Source organism: Xiphias gladius, chromosome 18, assembly GCF_016859285.1.
Source record: "Xiphias gladius isolate SHS-SW01 ecotype Sanya breed wild chromosome 18, ASM1685928v1, whole genome shotgun sequence".
Lineage (NCBI taxonomy): Eukaryota > Metazoa > Chordata > Actinopteri > Istiophoriformes > Xiphiidae > Xiphias > Xiphias gladius.
Window position 1 is genome coordinate 7,987,861 of NC_053417.1, and position 25,580 is coordinate 8,013,440.

Here is a 25,580-nt window from a genome sequence, read left to right on the forward strand (position 1 = left end):
TGTGTGTGCGCGTTTGTGTGTGTGCGCGTGTGTGTGCGTTTCCCCCGCAGGTAATGAAGCACTTACATGTTTATTACAGGTTCCAACTGTGGACTTTAACCATCCAGCAGCATCGTTGGGATATCCAGGTGGAAGTATAAACATCCTGGCACCATTTTAAACAAACAAAAACATTCCTCTGCTCTGTTTTGTTTCAATCATACAGCAGGCGTTGTTAAATTCAATTTAAGACTTTATTGCTCCACAAATGCAATGAAAGCAATCTCAGTTGTGAATATTTCAGGAAAAAAAAGAGGGACATTACAGCTTTTTTTTTTATTATTATGAATGAGAGAGCACCTTCAGTTATAATCCCAGCTCAGTGTTTATCAGGATAAATAAATAAAAGTAAAAAATAAATAGACTATTAAATACAGTATAAAACAACAGGCAAAAGGGAAGGAGTTTGCTCTTTGATGACGTAACTCTCAAAATGTTTGGAAAGGCAGCAAAAGGAGTAATCATTGTTTTGGAGGAAAGCGATGGGAACTTCAAAAAAAAAAAAAAAAAAAATCTGTTTGGTAATATGGCAAATAGTGAAATCATACAAAATGTACAAAGTGTAATTGCAACCAGTAAACCAGAGTAATAAAAAAACAAAATCCCTTTTCCAAAGACGGGTCTATTGGCTACGATTGGATTATAGATACATTTGAAAATACAGTAGAAATTCAAGTAGAGGAAGGTGCACATCAGTAACACAACGATTTGCAGTCATCAATTAAGAGAAGAGCACCGGGGGAAACTGTCCACTTTACACTTCCCACTACACTGGAGAGCCGCTTCATTAAAACAGACAGAAGCAAACTTGCTCTCCCACAAACAGGCACTTCAAAATGTCTTAGAATGTCTAGAACAAGTCGAGTGCTTAATTGTCAAAGCATATCGTTTCATTTACAGTCTAGTTTAATCCCGTCAACATGTTACTCAAACCAACAGAAATATGAATGAATATTTGTATAGCTTCTACAAAACTAAATGAGACATTGAAATTGCAAAACAAACTATTATTAAGTATGAAATCCTTTCAACCACAATAAAACTCATTATCCTGAATTTTTTTTCTTTTTTTGGGGGGGGGGGTGCAAACCTCACTATCTCCCTCTTCATTACTGGCACGCTACAAACAGCGTACTGCACTCCAATTAAAACTTGTTTAATTTACACAATTTCTCACTTTGATGCCACTTCTTTTAGTTCAGGAATTTGTGTGTGGTCACCATTTTTCTTGCAATTCTGTGACCAACCAAGATCCTGTGATTCTTGATCCAAGTGCTACATTATAAATTCTTAATCCCAATATTTTCGGTAATCACCCAAACACAAAGAAAAAAAAGTGAATCTGTACACAAAGAGTACCTGATATATTCTAACATCACTTATATGATTATAGCTTCATTTCAGCATGGAGCCAGTAGAAGGGCAATAACAACACCAGGTCAGTCTGTGTTTACACAACTAAGCAACACTGTCTTTTTAACTTTGGGCCAGCTCAAGCTCATTTCAGCCCTCTCAGCACTCCATCCTCGTTGGTCTAACAGGACATGGACCAAAGTGCCAATTAAAGGGAGACGCTGTGACATCAGCACCAACCATAAACTGTGCCGGGGCTGAATTCCACTGCTCCCATACTATCACACTTACTACGTTTCCCTTGTTTGTTCGAAACTGGATGAAACAAGCTCTGGGTGAAATTTTGTAGCTGAAGCTGTTCCCAGAACTGGCTTGATTGTTGATTTTTATGAAGCCGGAATGCAAAATGAAGAAAAAAAAAAAATGCATGAGCAATGAACTGTATCTGTACAGAAGACATGGATAATAAAAATAGATATCTAAATATACAAAGTCTAATTGATACATCTATTGCTGTATATTTGCTCCTTTCCCGTGCAGATATGTTGAAGAAATTAAAAATGTACAGTAAGTCAGTCTGATTCAGTCGGCCCCAAAGGATGGCATGACATTCCTCTTGGTTCTGCCGATCCAACGCCGTCCCTGCAGTTTTGCTCCAGCTCATCTTAGAGTTCAAAGGGCTGCCTGCTTCAGTGCCCGATTTTAATTCCTTTCGTTGTCAGGATCACACTGCAAACACACTCAGGGTGCTAGTCTGGTCCTTTAAACCCAAGATGCTGTAGGCAATTCTTTTCAAATGGCCAGGGAGCCTCACACCAATGTTCTTAATATCCCTGTAAAAGAGAGACATGACAGTATGTATAGGAGGAGCTGTACATGGATTTACACTTTGGACTTGTTCCAACACTTCTCACGCATATCCTTCTGCCTCTCAAGCCTTGAAGTAATCACTGACTCATCCAAATGCCAGCCTTAAGCTAACTCCAGTCATGTCTACCTTGATTGCAGAACCAGTTCAGTTAGGTGGGCTGGCTTCCAAGTTAGTAATCTGCAAAGGTTTCAATTTATCTTTGCCCAACAAAGGATAATACTGGGGGTTTCACTCTTCATGAGCACGGATGCAAAATCCCTGCAAAGTCAAAGCCTTAATTACTTAACGAGGATTCTCCCTGTTGACCATGAATCACTTGTCTGGCAAGCAGAAGGTGGGTTGTAAATAACTGCTGGTTTTCCAAGAGTGCTACCAGATGCCATGAGATGGAAACATGGGGCCATGAAATCACACCATTCTGTATGACAAATACTTCAAAAGGGTTTGTCGCCTGCTTTACAGTCTGCCCCTCCCCCCAAATCATGAACAAGACCAACTGAGACTGAGATACATATACCATGGCAGAGGAAGGAGGGGGGTGGGGGGAGGGGGTCCTTTTGGCTGGTCATGTGGTTAGGCTTGAATCCATTTCATTAAATTTCCTGCTTGGCTCTCCTACACATCTGAGAAGATCCAATTGCCTAAACTATCCTGTGATAAGTTCAAGGGGTACACTCTGAGTACACCTCTTCAATCTTTCTAGAAGTACAAACATGCCGACTATGGGGCTTCAAATCTCATCCATCTATTTCAGTTCCTTAATCTCCTTGCTCCTACTCCACAAGCTATTCTCTCCTCTTCCTTCCCTCCTTTAATGTTGAAAAAGCCACAAAAGGCCTTTGACCTAAACAGGCAAAACTGGTGATTTTCGGGGCTCAAGCAAAAGTGCTGCCCAGGGCATCTAGTGTGTGTGGGTGAAGGGAGGGATGAGAGAAAGAATGGAGAGAGGCAAGAAGAATAAGGACAGCAGCGACCGCAAGCCACCACCACCAGCCTACCACAAATGAGCCGACTCCTTCTCCTTCCCTCCTTTATTTTTTCCATCTCGAATAATTCTCAAGTTGTAACTGAGGTTAGAGATTATATTGTGCACAAACTATTCTGCTGGCTGTTAAAAAGCAACATTTGTCAGAAAACCAGTACATAAACTACTGGAGGGAAGTTCATAACAGACTTCATTTTGGGGAGGGAGGCCTATTTGTGCAGTACGTTGGTTTTAATTTGTGGTATAATTTGACAACCAAATGTCCCTCTTGTTTGCCAAAAAAATATATTTAACAAGTAAATTAAGTAAATAGATCCAAACTGTTTTAATGTGGTGTCACCAAATCTGAAATCATGTCCCACTTACTCGTTCTTCATCTGGAGGACCTGGTCCATTGTGACGATCCCAGCACAGGTGAAGTTCTCACTGTACTGGCTCATCTTGATGGACTCCAGCCACTCAGACACCGACCTGAAGGGGGAACCGTCTGAGCCGCTGGTGCTTGGCAGGCGGATGGATACACTGCAAGGAAAAAAAAAAAAAAAGTAGATCCAAATGATAATGATCACCAGGCCTTCCCACAACAAAGGCAGATGACTGAGGACTGCGATTACTGTGCTGGAAACAAGATGGTGATAGAAACCCAGTTGGAGCAGTCAGGGCAAGAGCCGATTAAGATATGAGCATGACAGCCTTTTGTCCTTTCTCACCATTTCTGGATTTAATGCTCCCTCACAAAAGGGAGAATTTGCGTTCATATAATCCCATACAAAAGAGCTTTAAAGTTCCTCCAGGAGTACACACACATCCCTTCCATTAGCCTGACAGGCAAGGTGTCGGTATGTCCTTTTTAATGTTTTAAGTAGACCTTCTTAAAGCTGTTCCCCTTTCCCCCCCAAAACTACCCTAAATATACCCTGCACTTTTTTAAGTTAAGGTAAATTGGGCGCTGCTGCTAGAGCTGTTTTAATGTCTGTGCGAGCAAGTCCTGGTCAAGTCTCCAGTCAATAGAGAAGTCCAAGTCAAATTTCAAGTCTTTCAAGAAGTCCAAGTCAAGTTGCACCTTGGGCAAGACAAGTCCAAATCAAATTTTAAGTAAATCAAGACGAGTCCAAGTCAAGTCTCAAGTCAGTTGAGACAAGCCCCTGTCTGTCGAAATACATCAAGTTTCAAAACAGGAGAGACAAAGAGTCAAGTCTCAACTCAAATGAGACATGTACGGGGTGTTGTCGTGGCATGGTCCTAAAAACGCTAAATTATTGAAAAAGAAAAAAAAAAAAAAACAAAAAAACAAGCACAAGTTAAGTATCAACTCTTGCTAAAGTCCAAAGGCACATATCTTTAAAAGTATATTAGTCTCCGATGACGTTTAAAATGACACTTTAGCATTTGATTTTCCTTTTAAAAGTGCTTTTACATACATTTGCGCAGACCAAGTCCCTATAGTGCACAGGCCTAGTAATTAAACATTCAACGTGTGTGGATACACAAGGCCTGCTGACATTTCGTTTTCATCGCTCAAACATTTTTACATGAAAAAGTAAGATTTTAATGTTTATCCTTTCACAGCTTAAGTCAAGTCCTTAGGTAGTCTTGATTCACGTCTCACAACAGTGAAGTGTTAAGTCTTTGCTTTTGTGACTTAAGTCTGACTCAAGTCAAAGTTTACAGCTCTGGCTCCAGCAAAGCAGAATGTGCTGAAATTACTGCTGTTTCTTTAAGAAGTTATAGAGCTCTTTCTAAAGCTGAGAAAAGTTCCCCTTCCAAATGACTTTGGGTGCTTATTAATAACAGGATTTTTATGCTACATAAGTAGATATCAACCAGAGGGGAAACAAGAGTACAAAATGAGGTAGCAGAAGTGAAACTAAAAATGTAATTTATATTAGCTGTATTGCAAACATTGTGCTGACAGGGCTGTGTCAAAAAAAATGATTGCTGATAGTGGCAGCTACTGTAGGGTTAGCACTGGAAAAACATGCATTTCAAGCCTTTTAGTCTGGTGTGTAAATAAAACCTACCGTGGGTCAAAGTCTGCAATGGTCTTCAGGGAGTCTGGGCTCCGCAGCAGCTTGTCCAGCAGACTGACAATGTCTCCAAAACGTGGCCTCTTGGAGCGATCCTGAAGCCAACACTGCAGCATCAGCTGGTAAACAGCTGAGGGGCAGTCCATAGGCGCCGGCAGCCTAAAAGCCTCGTTGATAGCGTTCATCACCTGCAAGCAATTAAGGGGGTGACTAATTCGATTTAGCTTCTCATTGGTCAGTTGCAATCAGTGATAGAAGATCTGTGTTAAAATTTGGCTCTAACAGCAAAACCTCAGAGGAAAGTGCAAACGGTAAATACTGAAACTCACCTCATGGTTACTCATGTCCCAGTAAGGCCTTTCGCCAAAAGCCATGACCTCCCACATGACGATGCCAAAGCTCCACACATCGCTAGCTGAGGTGAACTTCCTGTATGCTATTGCCTCTGGAGCTGTCCAGCGAATAGGGATCTTACCTCCCTGTTCAAGACAAATGCTTCAAATTAGAGACAGAGAAACACCAAAAGAACTCAAGCCTTTAGTACCATTCTGTACCTTGCTTTGAGATGACTGAGGTGAATGTTTTTGCTTAAAGCTAACAGGGTGTTTGATATCTACTTACACTTGTCGTGTAAGTCCCCTCAGGATCGTCCTCCAACACCCGGGACAGGCCAAAGTCAGACACTTTACACTCCAGGGTGTTGTTGACAAGGATGTTGCGGGCAGCCAGGTCACGGTGAACGTAGCTCATGTCAGAGAGATACTTCATGCCTGCAGCAATGCCGCGCAGCATGCCCACCAGCTGGAAGGAGGAAAACTCACCATCATGGTCCTGATGGGAGAACGCAAGCACAGATTCATTTTAGTGTTGTGACCAAAACAGAAAGATACATAGACGCAATTGTACAATTCAAAATGAAAAAACAGATCACAGCCCAGAAATAGACCAGTTTTCCAGTTTGCAAATATGTGTATCATCACTGCGGCAATAGTCGTAGTAGAGACATTTCCATCATCGAAAATGATATGTGATGGACTTACCCTAAGGTACCTGTCCAGTGCTCCATTCTCCATGTATTCAGTCACGATCATGGCATGTTTAACTGCACACACACAAAAAACAAATAATTACGTGCCTGAATTGGCCCAAAAATCAGGTGAGAAAATAATGAGAGTTTTAAGTTTAAAAAGTAGCAAAACTCACAGAAATCCTTACATTTGGTGACCACTCCCTCTAGCCGAATGATGTTCTGGTGGGAGAACTGGCCCATGATGGAGGCCTCACCCAGAAAGTCCTGCCTCTGTTTCTCCGTGTAGCCCGGCTTCAGCGTCTTGATAGCCACTGCCACCTCTTTCCTCCCTGGCACCTTCAGAATACCACGGTACACCTCGCCAAACTCCCCTGCAGGAAAAAAACATCAATGGGATAATTGATTTAGGAAGGGGATATCAGATTAATGTGTGTTTGATTTGTCTTCTTAGGTTTCTAGCTGCATGGGTTTGCTCTGCAACAGAGTGAAAATAGGAAAGTTTTGCCTGGGGCTCTCTCATAAAGGTGTGTTCTGGCTGGGTGTTGAGAGACAGAGCCTACGTTGTATAATTGGTGGATGGCCTGTGGTGTGGGAGCATGGGAATCAGCTGTCACATGAGGAGAAAGGAGGGGCATGGTCGTGGGAATCTGGGGAGGGGGTGAATGTTAAAAAAAATAGTTGGTTCAAAGGGTAAAGGTGGTCGCAATTGAATAAACGCATCATGTACAAAAGATCTGGGCAGGGTCCGGGAAGGTGCTGCGATATCCTTCCAAAATACTGTTTCTGCAACACTTTCTTTGTGTAATTGTTCATCAATCAACGTGAGCCAAAACACATACATCCAGCAGCCAAGAGTTGCCACACAACAAAATGTCTCAACTTGTTGTGTGAGAACTCAGCCAGATAGATGTTAATCCCACTAAAGTAACCACTGTCAGTCAGCTTCTTAAGCTGTGGAAAATGCTGAATGTAAACAGAAAACTTTGAAAAATCTTTCAACATCACAGGGTTAAGACCAACAACAGATTGTCTCAGCAGGGTTGTCACTCACCAGCTCCAATGACTTTCTGTTTGGTTATGTGGCTGGGGTGGATTTCAGTGGCAAACTTTAGTACAGCTATGTTGGGGTCCTCGTAAGTATGTGGATCCACGTAGGTCTTTAGAGGCTTCAATTGCTCTGTGAGAAAAAGAAGGAAGATTGTTTTATGTGAATAAACTAATTTTTAAATTTTATATTAATAAAATAAACTGAATAAAGTGAAATAGAGAGAAGAGAGAGATTTTTTTGTCTACCTGAGCTTGAGAAGTAGGTGTCCTCTGGTCCTTGCCTGGTGTGAGAGTTTCTTTTCCTGAATAAAAAAGAAAACCCATATGCAAATGAATATTCCACTTTCAAACAACAAATGGACTTTTTTCTCTATATCATGTGCCTAATTTAATATCAGTAGCAGATAACAACCTTTGTAACCATTTTTTTTAGAAGTTCTAAGGCTTTCAAAAGGATTCCGACGCTGGTGCAAAGCGTTCATTCAGAGAGAAGCGGACCTTTGATAAAGGCTGACGATAGACAGTGTTTGCCAAGCTGATTTAAAGAGTGAAAGACAGACAAACAGGCGGGAGGGAGGTGTACAGATGGGCCACAGTCTGCTACAGTACAGGCCCAGGTCACCTTTACAAAGTACAGTCTAGTACAGAAAGAACCAAGCGCCTCTTATCACCAACAATGTACCACTCTGGAACAATTTCCCTTCAAAGGCTCTAATGCTGACTAGAATATAACCACTGAGCAATGACAAAGCACATTCAACACAAATTCTTCCCTAGTGAGTGCTGGGACACAGATCCAGATAAAAAGAGAAAGGTGGCTAAAGGAAGAGAGAAAAAGAGAGGTGAGGAGAGAGTGAATGCAAAGGCCATTTGGAGGCTCCACAAAGGAAGGGCAGAATAATGAGAGAGGAAGCCAGTGAAGGGGGCGTATTCTAACTGATTAACAGGACAGAAAGACAGGGAGGGCAGCAGAGGGGGGCAGTTACTGACCGTCTGCGTAAGAACAGGACCACGACCACTATGAGCAACATAGCTGCTCCTCCAACTGCGGCACCAAAGACGACTGCTGTGTTGTTTTGAGTAAGGGGTACTGGAAAGATAAAGAAAGCGTAGGCACACATCAGAGAAATCCCATTCTTGAACAAAGTAAGTGAAACTTCCTCTAAAGTGGTTTTCCTCTGTACCTTCCGAAGAGGTCTCAAACTGTTCCTCCATGCTGGAGCCTCCAGGACTGCCATCGCTATTAAGGGCCTGCACCCTGAACAGGTAGGCTGTGCCACGGGCCAGATCACTGATCTGTACAGAGTTCTTCTCGAGTATGAGCACAATGTACGTAGTCACATCCAGGTTATCATCCTGGGAAACAGAACAAGGGAGACAAATTCAGTAAAAAGTACAAGTCTTACTGCTGAAAATGCAGGCCACGTTTTCAATTTTAGCATAGCCAGTTCTGTAATGTTTGTCTCCTATAAGTTTCTGCTGATTAAATTTAGGTTTAAATCATGATGATGGTCAGATCGCAAGCTCTGACCTTAAAATGTTGTCTGTTGAAATTTTAAAAATTAAATATCTTGGAAGCAGCTTTAAACTTGTATAGTGGTAAATGTAGAATACAACATAAAATGAACTTTTTCATTTCAACATATAGCAGAAGAGGAAACAAGAGTGGAAACCTTCTTGCGATAGGTAAGTTCATAGCGGATGGGCCGGGGTTGGACCCGTGGTCTTGGGGATACATCCCAGGAAAGGGACAAGCTGGTGGAGGTTCTCTCAACCAATCGCATAGTGGTAATCTTGGGGGGATCTGGGGACAGAGGGCAGTGAATACTTCAGTATCTTTGGGATGTAAAAACCTCAAAAAATCTGAAAAATATGGCAGCAATGATGCAATCTGACAGTTCATCTCATTTCTGCAGCACGGTTGGACTTACAGAGCAGTCACCACCTCACAGATAGCATCTCTCGTTACTGCGGCACAGATAGCATCACTCCACTGCCTCATATCGGCAGCACTCACCTGTGTAGTGCAGAGATGTAGTCAGAGCGCTGGTGGATGGTGGTCTATTAGCCCCTGGTGTTGCCTGAATGCCGAACAGCGACACCCCGCTATGTGCCTCCACGGTGAAGGTGTAGTTGATTTGAGCGTCCAGCTCACTCACTGAAACCTTGGTGTCAGTCAGGCCCGCGCTGGCCGGCTCATAGCGGATTTTCTCTCCACAGGGCTGGCACACAATGGCCTCGCATCGCTGACATTCAACACTATAGGTGATGTCAGTTCGACCACCGGTGTCTTCAGGTGGGCTCCAAGAGAGGAGGAGTTTTCCTGCGGAGAGCTGGGTTGTAGTGGCCAAAAGGTCTCGCGGGGCAGAGGGGAGGCCTGATGAACACATATTGAGGAAGGTTATGGGATGTTAGAAACAGGGAAGAGAAGAACCAAAGGAAGCAAAATGTGGGGAATTCCTTTCTCACATGACAGTAACATTAGAAAGTCTAAAAAAGTGTGCTGCTTTAAACTATTTACTAATATTTGCAGGGAAAGCATATGCAAAAAGAAAAGAATATTTAATCCCTGCACATCCTATAGAAGCTAGGTCGAAGCTAGTCGGAGTTCACACTAGGAAACTCAGGTGTGACGTTACTTGGTAGCTCATTGATGGCTAGTGCGCCTAAGTTTTGTTAATTCAAGTTCTCATAAGAGATCAAGTGGATTCGTTACTTGAACAGGGTCCAGTAGGGGGATCAGTTGGGGCCCGGTAAAAGCCATCCTTGCAGTGACAAAACAAAGCGCCGGAGTCCAGCTTCTGGGTGTTGGCAGGACACGGCTCACACTTGTCACCGGATGCTGCGGCTTTGAAGAAGCCAGGCTCACATTCTGTAAACACAAAAAGGCATTGTCATAAACAGGTGAAAAAGGACAATAGTGACTTCAGGCAACATCCCATGTGACACAGTGCATAGCCAGTTCCTCCAGATCATTCAAGCCTCTTTGAAAGATCAGTAACGCTGTGAACTTTTCACCTTGCGTGAAAGACAGCAAGGGTGAGTGGACATGTTATTATGTCAAGGCTAAAGGTCAGATTTGGACAAGTGACGGAGATATGGGAGGAAAAAATAGAGGCAAGGTTCTGCACATTGTTGACTCTACTCATTAAAATACTGTCCATTCCTGCTAAGACACTGCTCACATGAGCCCGGCCCTAAAACAAAAACGTAGACTCCCTGCCTAGCCGGCACTCCCACTCTTTACTTTTTCAACCAATAAACCCCTCTGCTGTTGCTTTCTTACTGTCTCTCTCTCTCTCTCTCTCTCAACAAACACAACCTGTCATCCCACATTCCAAAATAATAAGTCTGTCTTCAATGCTGTGAGACAAGAGAAATAAAGGCAACACAAGTCAAGAAAGCTACAAGATTTACAAGTGAAGCAGCTTTATGCAGAGCATCCGTTTCCACTCAACCGTCTATTTTTTCTTTCAGAGACCCACATGCAGACTTTTGAAACTGTATCGCCTAGATAAGATGACACCTAATTTCACATGTCCACCTCGGAATAAAGAAATGCAGGTAGAGGATCCAGCTGTGTGTAGCAGTGGTGAAATACAAACCTAATACGGTGTGAAATTTCTGAGAGAGCACACCATAAAGGAGAGTGAAAATGAGACGCCCCCCCCCTTTAAACTCTGCAAGAGCATTCCAACGGCCGCTGCTCATGTCCTCACACCATCACACATTCATACACACACACACACACACACACACACACACACACACACACACACACACACTCTCATGTATGCAGTGCACACATGCACCCACACCCATATGTATGCACAAAATACACATACATGTATGCAAAGCACACCCGTGGACACATGGGTAAATCTGACATCAGAAGACGGATTATGTCTGCTGCCTGTCACCTGTTCATGTCCCTCTTCCAAGTCAATTCAGCCAAACACACACACACACACACACACACACACACACACACACACACACACACACACACAAGTTTCCTTCCTTCCCTCCAAGTCATTTGCATGGGGCATTTAAACTGCTCATGACAGATGTCATAAGATGTTGACAATGGCCAACTGCCAAAGGACAACAGAAGTTAAAGAGAAAAGAGAGAAAAGAACGGAAGAATGTAAGTGAAGAAGATCATGGCTTGGGAGAGATCAAACAAGAAAGAGAAAATGATAGCCAATTGAAATGAAGCATCCATAGCAAGAGATTGAAGTTCATGCCAGTGACCAGGGAGAAGCAATGAAACATTAAGTCAAAGGCAAATGGAGTTTCGATGTCAGATTCCAGCTGAGGAGGAATCTGAGAAGCGGAGCCAAGCACAAAGATAATATCACATTCTGCCTTTCACTGTGGTTCAGTTGAATGAAGTTCATTTTGGAAGCCACAAGTAACCACACACAACACAGAAAGCGCGCAGCTCCCGCTTCATTTAAGTCATATCAAGAGGATTTACTCGATTGACCATGTGGTTCACTTCGACCACCTTCGGCTTTTTTCTATCATTGTGTTTCACCAAGTTGCGGCAGAGCTCCTGTGAAGAGGTGAGTATTAACTGAAGAGAACGACAACGATGGTGGAAAGAAACATACTCAGCATGAGAAGTATTTGTAAGTTTGTCCAATAGGCTTAGATGTTACTCAGTCGTCCCTGAAAGACAACATCTCCTCTGTCTTGGGCAGCTGTTTCACTAACAACCACTGCTACTCATTAACACACACGAGGCACAGGAGAGGTGGTATGAAGGAACAGAAGGTTCAAGAAGGAGAGATGGGAATACTGTATCCGGCTGATGGCTGAAGAAAAGAGACAGGCCAGGGTGAACTCTTCCATTGAGAAGGGGGAACAGCTGCTGCCTCAAACCCCGATTCATACCCCTACCTCTACTCCTCGTAATCCCCAAATTCCTTCCTCCCCTCCTTTCTCTCCTCCCAGTCCTCACTAAAAGGCTCCCAGCTAACCCATTAACATTGCTATTCACCACTGACCAGCAGGCAAAGAGAATGCCATGCCATTCAAGTGCTGAAAGAAAAAACATACACACACAAGCGTTGCAGATGGGAATAGCCAAGATGCCACATGGCAACTGAATAGAGGAGGACTAGCCTCTTTTTGGCGCTACAGTGCCGGCTGCGATTCATTGTGGTCAGGCCTGCGGAGATGATGGCCTTACGCTGTGATCTGCCTCTATAATCAAGAAGCATTCCAGTGCACACCACCCAACAGGAGGCCTGTAGCAGAGCAGCTTCACTGCCTCTTCATTTTCAGCTGAGTTCTCTGATATAAAGGTGAATGAGTTTTTACATCTTGAACATATGACCACAGTGATAGTAAATGAAACTAGATGACTCTCTGCTGAGGTATTTAACAAGAGGATTCTTCGACAAAAGAGCAAAGAGCGGTGAAAGGAAACTTCCTGGTTCCATGGAGAAGGTGGAGGGGGACTTTGGATTGTTGCTGGACACAACAGGAAGCAGGAAGCGTGAGGCTGACGCAGCCTTCCTTCCTAAAGCAGCCAATCAAAGCATGGAAACACAGGGGAGCGTGACCAAGAGAAGAACCAGTGCTAGGACTACCAGAGTACTGAGACAGAATAATAACCGAAAAGGAAGCCAAAATGTGTTGACCCAACATGAACGCGGGACCTAAACCTAAAGGGGAGGGGGCTTCTGAGATAAACACTTTCCCTCTCTTAAACAAAAGTCTCTAAGCCTCTTCTAAGTTGAAACACAAGTCTTCTTCTGAGTCTGACAAACTTAGACCAGCCACTTTTTCCCTCCCTATTGCTACAGAGCAAGGAACAGTTTGTCATTTGAGAGGACCCATGCACCTTGAGTGGCTCTGTGTTTGTTTATTGAGAGTGGGTGCAGGGGCCTGTTACATTCTGGGAGCCTGAGTGGCTCTGGAGTGGGAGCGCCCAAGAGCCCCCCCGGTTTGTCGGCAGGAGTTAAGATGGATGAGATGACGACAGTGATGAATGTATGGTTGGATATATGGATGAATGGGTAACATGGTGGCTTGACAACAGAAATCGCCCTCAGGTCCGGAGGGGTAAGTGGTAGGGGGGCCCCACAATTGAGTCCGGCGCTGGGCTTCTAAAAGACAGAAGGGTCATGTCTGCCTCAGGGTAGTTGTGAGTTAAACTGTGCATGGCTTACAGGGAGTCAGTGGCCAAGTAAAACAAACACATGCTCGCAATGAGGAGGAGGAGGGAGAAAGAGTTGCAGTAGCAGCCGGTGGCTTGTCTCATGAGGAAGAAGGTTAAATTCAGAAGTATGGCCAGTGAACAAAAAAACATCTTGGAAAAATAAATCCATAAGGACTAAATACTATAAACTATACTATACTATAAAAATAATGTCTTGATCCTTATCCGCGCAGCTCCCCAAATATAGCTGGATGCAAGTGAGTCCTTTCTTTGCCTGTACCCTCATCTACTTCACTTCTCTTCCCCATCCCCCCATTCTCATCCCCGAGTTGGTCAGACCCATAATTGCAGTATGTCATGTCATTTTGTTTGAATGCAGGGTGACAACATGTCATTAGCATTTTGGGGGAGTCGGATGGTAGTGGAACAATGGGGTCTCTGATGGGGGAGGTGAGCTGGTAACATGAGCCAGGGGTCACTGAGGTGGAGGAGGGAAGGGGTGGAGTAGGGGGCAGTAAAGGTGTAGGGGCTGATGAAAGTATGTGCGTGTGGGGGGGGGGCATTAGTCAAAAGGATTAGCTGACCAATGGAGCAGCTGTAAGGGCATTACATCTGTTTTACAATTGCACTCAGGCTTTCATCTGGGGTTGTTAACAAACACAATAAATTCCCTGATCCCCTTCTCCTCTCACTCTCTCTGTCCACTCAGGCTCACAGACAGGAGGAGGGATACAGTGAAAAGTGGATTCAAGGAGACACAAAGCATGCTCAACATGTTCTAAAGGAAAGCAGATACATTGAATAAACAAATCCTGGCTGACATGAAAGTCACAGACACCTTCCAGAGGGCTCAGCTGGACCACAGTCATGGTCATTTGGCCACATTTCTCCACATTGCCGGTCAAATCCAGACAGCCAGGTGGCAAACACAACACCCTTTTACTACACAACACTGAGACAACAGGTCACACACTGAAAGCCGAGGACCTTCCACTTCCTGGTTAGGGGAAGGGGCCAAAGTGGGACCAAATGCACCAATAAACAAAATGACTTATCAGGCAGGACAACAAAATGGAAAGTGGCTGAGCGATGCCGCCGAGCGTGGAGCGACAATGGAAAGCCCTGAGCCAACGGGTCGGAGAGTCACCGAGGGATTAGGTGACCTCCGGTTTCCGCTGTGGGCTCGTCCTGTTAGCAGTGAAGGGTGGGTGGGTGGATGGGTGGTGTGTTGGGATGGCGGGGAGATGGGGTGTGGGGGGGTGGGCGGGTGACTGACATGGTGGAAGTAAAGTGCTGACCTCACACACCAGCAGTACAATACAATGAGCTTCACATTGCTCTGGACTCCCCCACCACAACACACACATAGATACACACAGCCCCCAGGCTCCAGAATGTCACCAAGAGCAAATATGTCCCAACTTCCCCATCACAACCAACACACACGCCAAAACAGCCAAGAATTGCTGACGCTCAGTTATTTGACTAATGGCAGACATTTAGAAAATAAATCAGGTGACTTAATTTTAACACAAAAAAATAGCAGTTCCTCTCAGCTCTACTCATCTTTTTTTGCCTATTTTACTCATTATTTTGGTTTTCTAGTACATAAATTCTGCTTTCATGAAAACCATTAGCAGCTAGCTGGTTAACCATTTAGCAAGTAGGGGGCCTAGATCTTTTTTTTTTTTTTTTTTTCAGGAAATGGTGGCAGTCAAACCAGTGCTGGAAGAAGAGTGAATATTTGATTTAACCCCCCCATTGACCTGAAACAAAACTCCAAATTAATGCATATGTTGCTCTGTGTCTGTTGGATGTGTAACGTACTGCTAACTTTACTGTTTGCTAACAAGTTCACCATATCAGCTACATAAGGTCATAACATGTGAGATGTTGTGTTGTGAAATATTCAAAATACATTTAAGGACGCATTGATGATTGATCTGTATTTTGCTAAGACTGAAAACGCATGGATACACACTCTCGGTTGTCAGATTTTTGATTCGATTGATTCTAATCATAAGCTATCAAAAACACCATCTGTGGGTTCAACGTACAGTGGAGACTGACGTTTACATTGTCAGTCTCCACTGTAAACGATCCAGCAAAAATAGAATGTCGTTAGCTTCAGTGTCAAGTACATCCAAAGGTAACATATTTTCTATAATAGTTGACATAAAAGTTATGTCTATGTTTTCTGACACCTCAGAGGCTCAACCATCACACTGTTCACACAACAGGACAATTTGCTCGAATCCACATTAAAGAGCCATAGGGGCCACCAGATCTCCGCTTTGCTACATTTCCTGTCATTTTCTTCGCAGTAATTGCCAGTGTTCTGTTCACTAAAACGTGACCCAACAAGACGGAGCATGACACCACTTGAAAGTGCCTTCAGAGTCCCCCCATTATCTAACCAACTCCCTCAAGTTCAGCCCGCTAGGCAGACGTTACCTTGGCATGAGATCTGAGGAATCCACAAATACAAAGTAATCACAGTGGCTTTCCAGTGCCGAGGAAGAAAAAGAGAGGTTATATCAAGCCTGTGCATCTAAATGAGCAGCGTTGTCCAATAAGTCAGTGACTTAACCTTTTTTTTTTTTTTTTTCCCTGAGACTGGCAACAGAGATCATGAGCTGAGGGAATTCGGCTGAGCAGAAAATTTCAATGTGGGGATTATCCTGCAGGAGTGAGATGATTCCATTATGGGAAATCCACCGTAAACCAACTAAATCAAATCACCGAGATCCTGAGATGTGGAGCTATGTTCATGTTTCTTTGTATACTCCCCATCAGATAAGCTGAAATTGCACAAGACCTTGGATTTAAAGGGTCTAGGGCGATTATGATGAACCGGCTGGCTCCAGGTACGAGCAGATTTAAAGACTATTCACTATGAAACACTTGATCTCTGTTTATGTAGGATGTATTTCCAAGAGAACAATCAGCAATCCCAATCCAAAACTTCAGCAAAAAAAAAAAAAAAAAAATTGAAAGCTTACATTTCACCTTCACTAAATGTTTATGCATTAACCACTATGTGAACAAAGCCAGTTGTTTCTCTGTCCCTCTCCGCTGAAAACTCTCTGATTGGCAGCATTGTTCAAATTTAGCCTCTATTTATCTTTACGAGTTAGTCGTGAAGAAATGTACTTCTCAGAGAGCAAGAGGAGAACTGTATACAGTCTAAATAGTTCCATCAGGGCCGTGTGAAACGGGATGTTTAAATTCTAGTGGTGTCATATTCATGACCTGCACCAAAAATCCGGCCAAGAATATCAGTCACTCTGTGATTTCACAGAGTGAACAGAACATATAAAGGAAAAACTTTTTGTTTTTCTGTCAGCTTGTTATACTTGGTACAGCTTGCATAACAGTTTCTGTTTCTTGAGTAAATTGCATTAAGGACTGTATGTCCCTAATGGAATTATGTGTTGAGATAAGAAACTATCAAATAAATACAAGACAATACAATTCAATTAAATTTAAATTCAATTTAAATTTATATAGTGCCAAATCATAACAGAGGTTATCTCAGAGCACTTTTCATGTAGAGGAGGTCTGGACCGTACTCTCTAGAGTTATGACAAGAATTGGAAATTGAGGCTAAAACAGAAAGACTCTTCAGGGACAGGGAGGATCTGGGGAGAGAGGTAGAGAACAGCAGGAGAGATTGCACAAAGGCAAAAAAGCAGACCCAGTGGTTACTTCACTTAAAAAGCACAAACACACCCAAGTCAATTACTACCCATACAAATCACTCACCACAACGAACAGTCACACAACTACAACTTAGTCACCAACTGTTTGTTTCATCAGCTAAGGATGAGTTTGGAGACACAGGCAGAAGGAAGGAAGGGGAGACAGAAAATAGTTTACTGGAACCTCTTTGGCGAAAGGAATAATAGCTTTACTGGAACTCAGTGGACAGTTGTTCCTCCCAGACGCCATTTTCTCCAAGACATAAAAACTGCTCTCAGCGGTCCAAATATTCCACACTGTGTCTCCCTTTTTAAATACAGCCTTGTGGAAACCATAATGTGGGATTAAGCCCTATTTGCTGAGGCTTTAGTGCGGCTGATGAGGTGTGGACCTGGACGGTTAAACAAAATCCAGAGGACCAGTCAGGGCAGCCAGTGGTCCTTTGTGGGCTGACACACGGTATGCCGTTCTATTGTGCCAGGGAGGATTATGGGTAAGGAAGGGCGTGATAGGCATTGGAGGTAAACTGTGTCAGTGTCAACAGTGAGTCACAAGTGGAAACCCACAGCGCTGCTGTCGGGTTTAAAGGCCAACCGCTTAAATTTTTGAAAAAATTTCAGATTTTTTTCCAGAATTTGAAAAAAAGAATGTTTATTTTCTCACAAAGAAGGTCAAAAGCATCCTTTGTTTTTTAAACGCTAATTACAGTTATTCAAGTACTGTGCTACTGAGGTACTTGTACTGTCTATTTTATGCTGCTTTGGATACAATGTTTCTACTCTACAATGTTTCAGTAAATATTGTACTTTTTACTTATTAAATTTAATATAGCTACCAGGTTTGTCAAACAAAATTATAAATATGATACATTGATATAGATTAAATTAAAAACTATACAAAATGATCTCCACCTCAACCAGCTACAACATTAAAATGTTGCTACATAAACACACACACACACACACACACACAGTATTTTACACCCTTTACTTAAGTAAAAGATGTGAATACTTCTTTCAGGGTTAGATGGTTATTATCTTTGTATTTCATAAGAATCTAGAAATTTTATAACATATAGTCTTATTGCTGCAGCAGCTGGTGAAGTATGAGAAAGGGTTGGTGAAAAAAAGCACATACACAACAAACAAATATAAACAACAAAATAATTAATAAAAACTAGAATTACACAAAAAAAGCCTTCATCAGTCTTGTGAGGATCATGGTAATAAACATGAATCTTAAAAAACAGCTTTCAAGGTGCCTACTCTATTTCCGATTCATTTTATAGTTGATGCTTATGTATATTGAGAGAGAGAAAAAAATATTCTTCCTTATAGTAGTCTGTAAAGCTTAGATAAAAAACAAAGGCCTGTTTTGTGCCTCAGTTCTGCTGACTGATATGATTTACAGCCAGTTCATAAAAGCTTTTACATTTGCTGCTCCAAACACTCTGGTAGGTCTCTGTGGCACAGGAAGTGATGTGTTATATCTTTAGAGTTTGTTTGTCCAAGAGAAGGTCTCTATAGTTAGTATGAGCAATGACAGCCTCCAAGAGAAGAGCGCCACATGCCACCAACAGATACCTAAACAGGGAGTTTAAGGAAAAAACGAGCCTAGATACACAGTTTGTTGGACGAGTGATCTTGAAGCCAAAAACACACAGCAGTGAGTCGTGATGACTAGGCGGAGACGAAAACCAGATAAAGTCAGATTTCTATTTTAATAGGTCCTACGGGGCCAAGGAGCCATAAAACTGAGTGATCACATCAGTGAACATGGAAACTTTCAACCCAAGAAAGAAAAACCACCACAATTGGAGTTTTTTGGTCTCCCCCTGAACAGCACGCAGTACAGGAAAGAAGTTGGGAGAATGATTAACTGTGTGTCTGTACAAGATTCCGTTTAAAGCCCCTTGAGCCATACATCTCAACCCTACACTGCAACCCTGTGATTCATGTCCACCTTCATCTACAATTGACCTCTCATTTGACTTCATCTTGCTAGTTTTTTCGGGGGGTTTTCTTTGTTTAGCAATTTTTATGTGAAGGCTTGACCTGTATTCCCCCCCCCCCGGAATTCCACAGGTCTTCAGTAATGTTGGGAGGCTCCACCTCGGCAAACTGATCAGGAATGTACCAACCAAGCGGGACAAGAGGTGGAGGTGGAGGTGGGCTCCTCCGGCCTCGCAGGGAAACACAGCTCTTCATTGTTCTTCTACCTTTACATTCCATTCCTCACCTCTCTCTGTTTTAAAATCACACCCCTCCACTAAACACAACCTCTCTATCAATTTTGTATGACTTTTCTCTCATTCCTTCCTGCCTCCTCTCCTCCTCCTCCGTCTCCTCTCTAATCATCTTACCTGGCACTTTCCTGCAGCTAAAAATGATGTATTGACAGAAAACTTCAACACTTTTATCCGGTGTTGCTAATGGGAAGGAAACTAAGTGGGAAAGCAAATCTATTACAAGCAGGCTGCATGTGGGTTTTCAACTGTAGTCCAAGGTGTGTGTCCCACAGTGCGATTAAGAGCATTCATACCTGTGTAAGTGTGTTTCAGGTCAAGCACGCATATTTGTCTTTAGGTGTTCTGTCATTGAACAGATCTCAACAGGCCCTTGCATGCCAGCCTGTGCTGTATGTTCACATACACTGCTGGAGTCACACTATACACCCATCGCTGAGGCTCAGCAAATTTGTGAAAACAGAGGCGAAGAGGGAGAGAAGGATGCAGAGACAAGGGAATATGTAGTCGGCATGCCTGATCGCACGAGGAGGGCCTCTGCTTTCTGTAATGCTTGAGATGAACAAAGTCAGTGAGGCTCACTAGCTTCCGCCTGCCTTCTTCCCTCTCCCCCAGACCAGCCTTAAAAGATACTAATCCATCACAGTACAGTAGCCTCTCGGCTTCTTTCATCACTTTCAGTTACTCTGACAGCCCTTCCCACAACAAAAAAGCCTTCTTTGCAAGACTTAAAACACAACTGAAACATAACTACTACAAAGTCAAAGGACTGAGTGATGGTTAGACTTCGTAGCACACCCATATCAAGATAAGAGAACAAATGATAATGAGAGAGCACGAAATCACCTGATGCAACAGGCTGTAAGTTATGAACTATGAGAGGTGTTGTGATAAGTGAAGTGTTTGATCATAACTTCAACATTCATTTAACAACTTAAATATTTGGTTTCAAAGTCGGTCATGACTGTGACCAAAATAAAACACTATAAAAAAGATTTGTACACATTTTGCGCTACAAAATTAGCTTTAAAGAAGATTTTAGAATTTTATTTCAGATCTGTAACAGAAATGAACATGTTCATGCAGGTTTTAAAAACCAGTAGGTACAAGTGGCTGGCAGCTCAGATGCTTTTCTCAGTGCAGGACTTGGGCATTTGATGACACCAAGGGTGCAGCATTTTATAGCACAAGCAAATTGTGCTTATACAAACTTCTCCATAGAACTGAATAACTTAGGATCATAGCTAAAACTCAAAAGCACATTTCCTAATTTTATAGGTATCAGTTCAGGGTCAGGGATGATGCCGGGACATGTACAAGTAGGCTTAAGCATTCCTTCCATTGCAGAGGGGCCATGTGAGCCAAGGGGATAATTCCACTGAACAATGATAATAACACCTATGATAAATATCTGCAGGCTGCTATAAAGGCTTGTTTTACAACCAATGGCAATTAAAATAAAGGTAAAAGCTGACTGATGCCAAACGATATCTTTAAAAAAAAAAAAAAAAAAAAAACATTCTCATGAGAACTGCATCCTGGGTTTACATACAGAGAGGATGAAGTGTCTGGTGGCAGAAAGACCTTGACAAGTACAAAAGATTCAAGAACACACCCTTACCTTGACACGCGTCTTCGACTTCTTCATAGCCTGGTCTGCACAGACACTGTCCAACCGGTACCACCCACTCACCATCCATAGTGCAGTAGATGCGGGGCAACTCCTCGCTGACTGCGTTATCCACGCACACCCCGCTCACTTCCCTAAGAGCCTGATTTTCACCTCCGGCCACGGTCTCAGGGAACAATGCAAGGCTCTTCACTGTGGCCGGGCAAGTTTTGTAGAACACCCTGACAGAGAGAAGTGCAATGCAGGCTCCGATGTCTTGAAAAGCCAAGTAGAAGCCTTTTCGAGAAAGGTTTTCTACTACCCGCGTCTCTGTGTTGATGCGCAGTTCGTTTTTGCTGGTGATCTCATCAGGAGCTATGGTAGCCACTTTCTTAAACTGGCCCTTGCGGAACGTAGTCCCCACGTCTGCATCTGACTCAGATGTGAAGAGGTTGAAGGTTTCTTTGCAGGTCAGTGAAGCACCATCAAAAGAGTTGCAGTCACGTACGATAAACTGAATTTCAACAAAAACCCGTGAAGCCGATGGACGCCGCTGGATGAAAGTGGTGCGCAGCCAGTTGTCCTGCTCAGGTTCATCAACATTGCAGACGGAATAGGTATAGAACTGAGAGCCATTCAGAGTCCTCTGGACGACCTCCCACTGAAACATAACCACACAAACCAACAAGGTTAGAGGTACGAACACTGACCTCTGGGGAGCCCCTAAGCATGCAGGGCTTAACCAAAGCTATAAGGGAGGCAAAAATAAAAGGGGCACCGTAACACTTCACATGATGGTTCAACCACTGTAATCTGAACCTGGAAACAAAAACAGTCCATGTAAAGGGTCGCCCGTGGCTCCACACATCGCTACTTACTCCTCCTGAATATTTTAACGATCCTATGAAGCAGTAACACATTTCTGCAGTATGGGGAACTCCACTTCATGAGCCTTTACAGCATAACAATACAGCGAGCTCAATTACTTTGTGTGGGAGCGCATTTCTGACATTGCAAACATACCAAATTATTTCCAATTCAGTCTTTCACATGCCATTGCTACTATTGGCATCTTCCCCAAATGGTGTTGCAGCTTGCATACTAAATGCTGCCACAGATATTTCTGAAAAAAGTGACAGCATGATTTAACACAACCTTGGCTCTTGAGGAACAACTGGCCCCCACAGGAGCAGAGCCTGTGGTCTGCTCTGTTCATGCAGCCACTGTGCTATTAATTAAAGGAATGCGCTTTGCTGAGTGTGTGGCTGTGTGTATAAACTTGATGTACAACAGCAGAACCAAAACCTCTATTAAACAGCTGGTGAACATTTTTTATGAGGGGCCTTTAAAACTTAAAATAATTGTCATAAGTGACGGCACTTACATGAGAAAATGTGCACAATAAAAATTGTTTCCAAAAAAGCTTAAAAAAATATAACAACACATGATGCTTATTGGTGCAAAAAGTGAAACTTAAGTGTCAAAGTGGTCACTTAAGCAGTGAAACCTCTTTGATGAAGTTGGGCTAGTCAATGTGAACGGCACATCTGCACATGCCTTTGAGTCATCAAATAAGGCTATTTAGAGCAAATTTGCATGAGCCTGACTGGCCCATTACTTTGAAACCGCAATATGGAAGAAGGCACACAGGCCTCTTGTATACTGGCAAAGAGATAACCACAGTGTTTGGATGAAATAATACAGCTTTTCTGTAGACGCATCTCTGAACATAAACGTTTTCCCCTGGTTTAAGGGAAAAGGTAGCTCTGTCTGATTAGTGCCATCAAAAACCCCTCCCCCTCTAAAAAGAGGTACCACATGCTGCAAACTTTAAAAGTTAATTGCTCTCTAACGTACAATTCTGGAGCTGAAGCCTTGAAACCACAAAAAGCCACAAGTATTCCCAGTTCAGAGCTAGCAGCTACTCTGCCTGCGAAGCTTTGGTGTAGTCCAGACATGCTCTGCAGGCAACTCCCGATATGATCCTACAACTCCTTCTCATATCCATACCCAGGCACTTACTGCCAGATTTTATAGAAATGTGACATGTATACACACGAGGCCCACTGAACAGCTAACCACACAAATCAAATGGTCAAATATTTTGCAACTGGAGGCTCTCAGGTTATCCAGGCTCTTCCTGTGCATTTTTTTCCATGCCGATTTATCCTAAGGCAAATTCCAAGTGAAAAAAGTGGGAGCTGGAGGAGAGGACGGCGCAATACTCACCCCAGGCTTGTCTCCCTGATCTAAGGGCCATGTCAACCAGCCCAGTTCACCTCCTGTTGCCCTCATATCCAAAAGAACCTCTGTGAAGACATGAGAACACAGTCAGTACATGAGAATAAACCTCCAAACTCATCAAAAAAAAAAAAAAAGACATGTTTCGACTTGGAATTGATGATAATCATCGGACTTTATTGATAATATTTTTTGATTTTTACAAATGGAAAGATATTTACCAATGACAGTGAATTTAAGTTTGTTGCACAATCACCCCAAAGCTGACAGGATATAATTACCAACCTAATTTATTGCTCAGGCTGTTCAAAACTAACACCTTAATTAGTTTTAAAAAAAAAGACTCGAAACTCAAAACACTGGGTGTGCTTTTATACGTGTATCTATTTACTCACTTATGTATTTATTACTTATATAACATATTACATCGGCTAAACTTTGTTCAGATTAGGTGGATATCTGAGTCTTAAAATAAATGAATAACGTACATAAAATAAAACGAACACTGCGTATACAAGGCTGATGCAAGCGGGGGGGAAAAGAGATTCAAATGTGATCCCTAACTTCCAGAGACGTGTGTAACTCAACAAGCTTTCTCCAGAATTCACCTGCTGGTGTTATGGAAGCCTCGAGCGGCGCACATGCAGCCGACACACTCAAGTCAGTTGATTATTGATAATTCAATACAAAACCTCAAGGGGAAACTGTTTGTTACAGTTACAGCGTTTTCATGAAATTAGACTTTGAGACACCACACGACTGTCACAAGAGTAATAAAGAATGTTTCCTGGTTTTAAAGTTCCTTAAAGGAAGTTCCCCGGCATGGCACGCGTGCTTTACTTTAATACACTTCTTCAGATTTAAGGTAACCAACTTCTGGGATTTTTGTTTTTTTGTTTTTTTGGTTTTGTTCTTTTTTTAAAGACACTCACCTTCGTTAGTCTGTATTGTCAGTATTAACCCGTTCATGAAAACATAGGAAAATAACAAAGATCTGACTCCAACAAAGAAATCCATTTGGCAAACTTTTCCTTCCCCTCTCTCTCCGCTCGTGGACCTGGCTGGGACTCTGCTCTGCGAGGTGAGCGCTGCGCTCCAGCTCATTCACAAATGGCCCAGCACGTCACGGACTCCGCCTGCTGGAATGTGTGTGTGTGTGTGTGTGTGTGTGTGTGTGTGTGTGTGTGTGTGTGTGTGTGTGTGTGTGTGTGTGGATGGATGGTTGGGTGTGTGGGTTAGTGGGTGTGCATAGTGTGTTATCAGGAACAGGGGGGGCACATGAGAAACTTTCGCAACATTTAGGGGCCGTCGGAATTTTTGCGCTCACTGGGAACGCACGTGACCTGAAATGCCAGGTTGCGCCTGATTCATGTCTGCTGAGCAAATTTTTAAAAAAGGTTATGGAAACCATCTCTCTGTACCTAATATCATTCAACATCAAACCGTCCAAACATGCCGCTATCTTCTGAATTTCCGGAGGGGGGGGTGAAACGGCAATTGCAGGATCAAGCTAAAGTTATTAAGACAATAAAATCAATGAAAGGCCTATAAATAATCAACTAGTTACATTTATCACTGCGTCTGTGGAGTTTTTTTCTATTTGGAAGGTGCAGTCATTTTCTTGTCGTTGGCTCCTTACGGTACTGACAGAAATTGTAGGAAATGATGCAAATTGTTGTTGCCTACCTGACTGATTCCTCTCAGGAATCTGAGATACTAAAAGGCTGCACTGAAGAGGCACATGGCAAAACAGGGTAAGTGATTGAATCCATGAATAAAGAGGTAAGTAAATATTTGCAAAGCCCGGAGGACATTTACAAATATAACTTAGAACTGTGATGAAATGATAAGTGGATTTCTTGGCCAATAGAAAATGAATCACCAACAATTTTTACAAATAATTTATGGTTATTGTCATGTATTAAGCAAAAATGTCGAACATTCGCTGGTCTGGTGAGGATACGATGCTCATAAAATGAAAACAGTCCATTTGAAAGCGTGACATCAGGACACTGGGAAACTGTGATGGATATTTTTTTGACTGAACTTTTCTATACTAAACTATTCATTGTTTAATCAAAAAAGTAATTGACAGATTAATTACCAGTGACAATAATCCTTCAGTGCAGCCCTAATCTGCACTATATTCTCCTCCCAGTAAATTTCAAGTACCAACTTCTCAGCCACCCATGGAGAATTTACAGTAGGCACTTGAAGGCACCAAAACTGTGGTTACAGTTTTGCCTACCTGGCCATCAA

General features: G+C 42.8%; 1 protein-coding gene across 2 annotated transcripts; it reads right to left on the reverse strand.

The window, feature by feature from the left end:
- Window positions 1–237: 237 nt before the first annotated feature.
- Window positions 238–24,494, reverse strand: epha2b (eph receptor A2 b). Of its 2 annotated transcripts, none has more exons than XM_040152341.1 (17): window positions 24,254–24,494; window positions 23,310–23,389; window positions 21,093–21,741; window positions 10,069–10,224; window positions 9,370–9,729; window positions 9,026–9,156; window positions 8,537–8,708; window positions 8,343–8,442; window positions 7,599–7,654; window positions 7,357–7,482; window positions 6,491–6,676; window positions 6,316–6,377; window positions 5,897–6,106; window positions 5,605–5,754; window positions 5,270–5,463; window positions 3,615–3,770; window positions 238–2,225 (listed from the first exon to the last, which is right to left on the reverse strand). In XM_040152341.1, the coding sequence occupies exons 1-17, from the start codon at window positions 24,423–24,425 to the stop codon at window positions 2,117–2,119; spliced, it is 3,069 nt and encodes a 1,022-aa protein (XP_040008275.1). In that variant the 5' UTR covers window positions 24,426–24,494; the 3' UTR covers window positions 238–2,116. The 2 variants fall into 2 exon arrangements, with proteins under 2 accessions (XP_040008275.1, XP_040008273.1); XM_040152339.1 differs by having other exon boundaries at window positions 6,479–6,676.
- Window positions 24,495–25,580: the final 1,086 nt, after the last annotated feature.

Bases quoted from the DNA above. Each gene is read 5' to 3' on its own strand.
- epha2b (XM_040152339.1), bottom strand. From the start codon at position 24,425: ATGAGCTGGAGCGCAGCGCTCACCTCGCAGAGCAGAGTCCCAGCCAGG. The intron at 7,655-8,342 runs GTCAGTAACTGC...TTTTTTATTCAG, and splicing joins GTCCTGTTCTTACGCAGACG to GAAAAGAAACTCTCACACCA. The intron at 6,378-6,478 runs GTGAGTTTTGCT...GTGTGTGTGCAG, and splicing joins CACCAAATGTAAGGATTTCT to TTAAACATGCCATGATCGTG.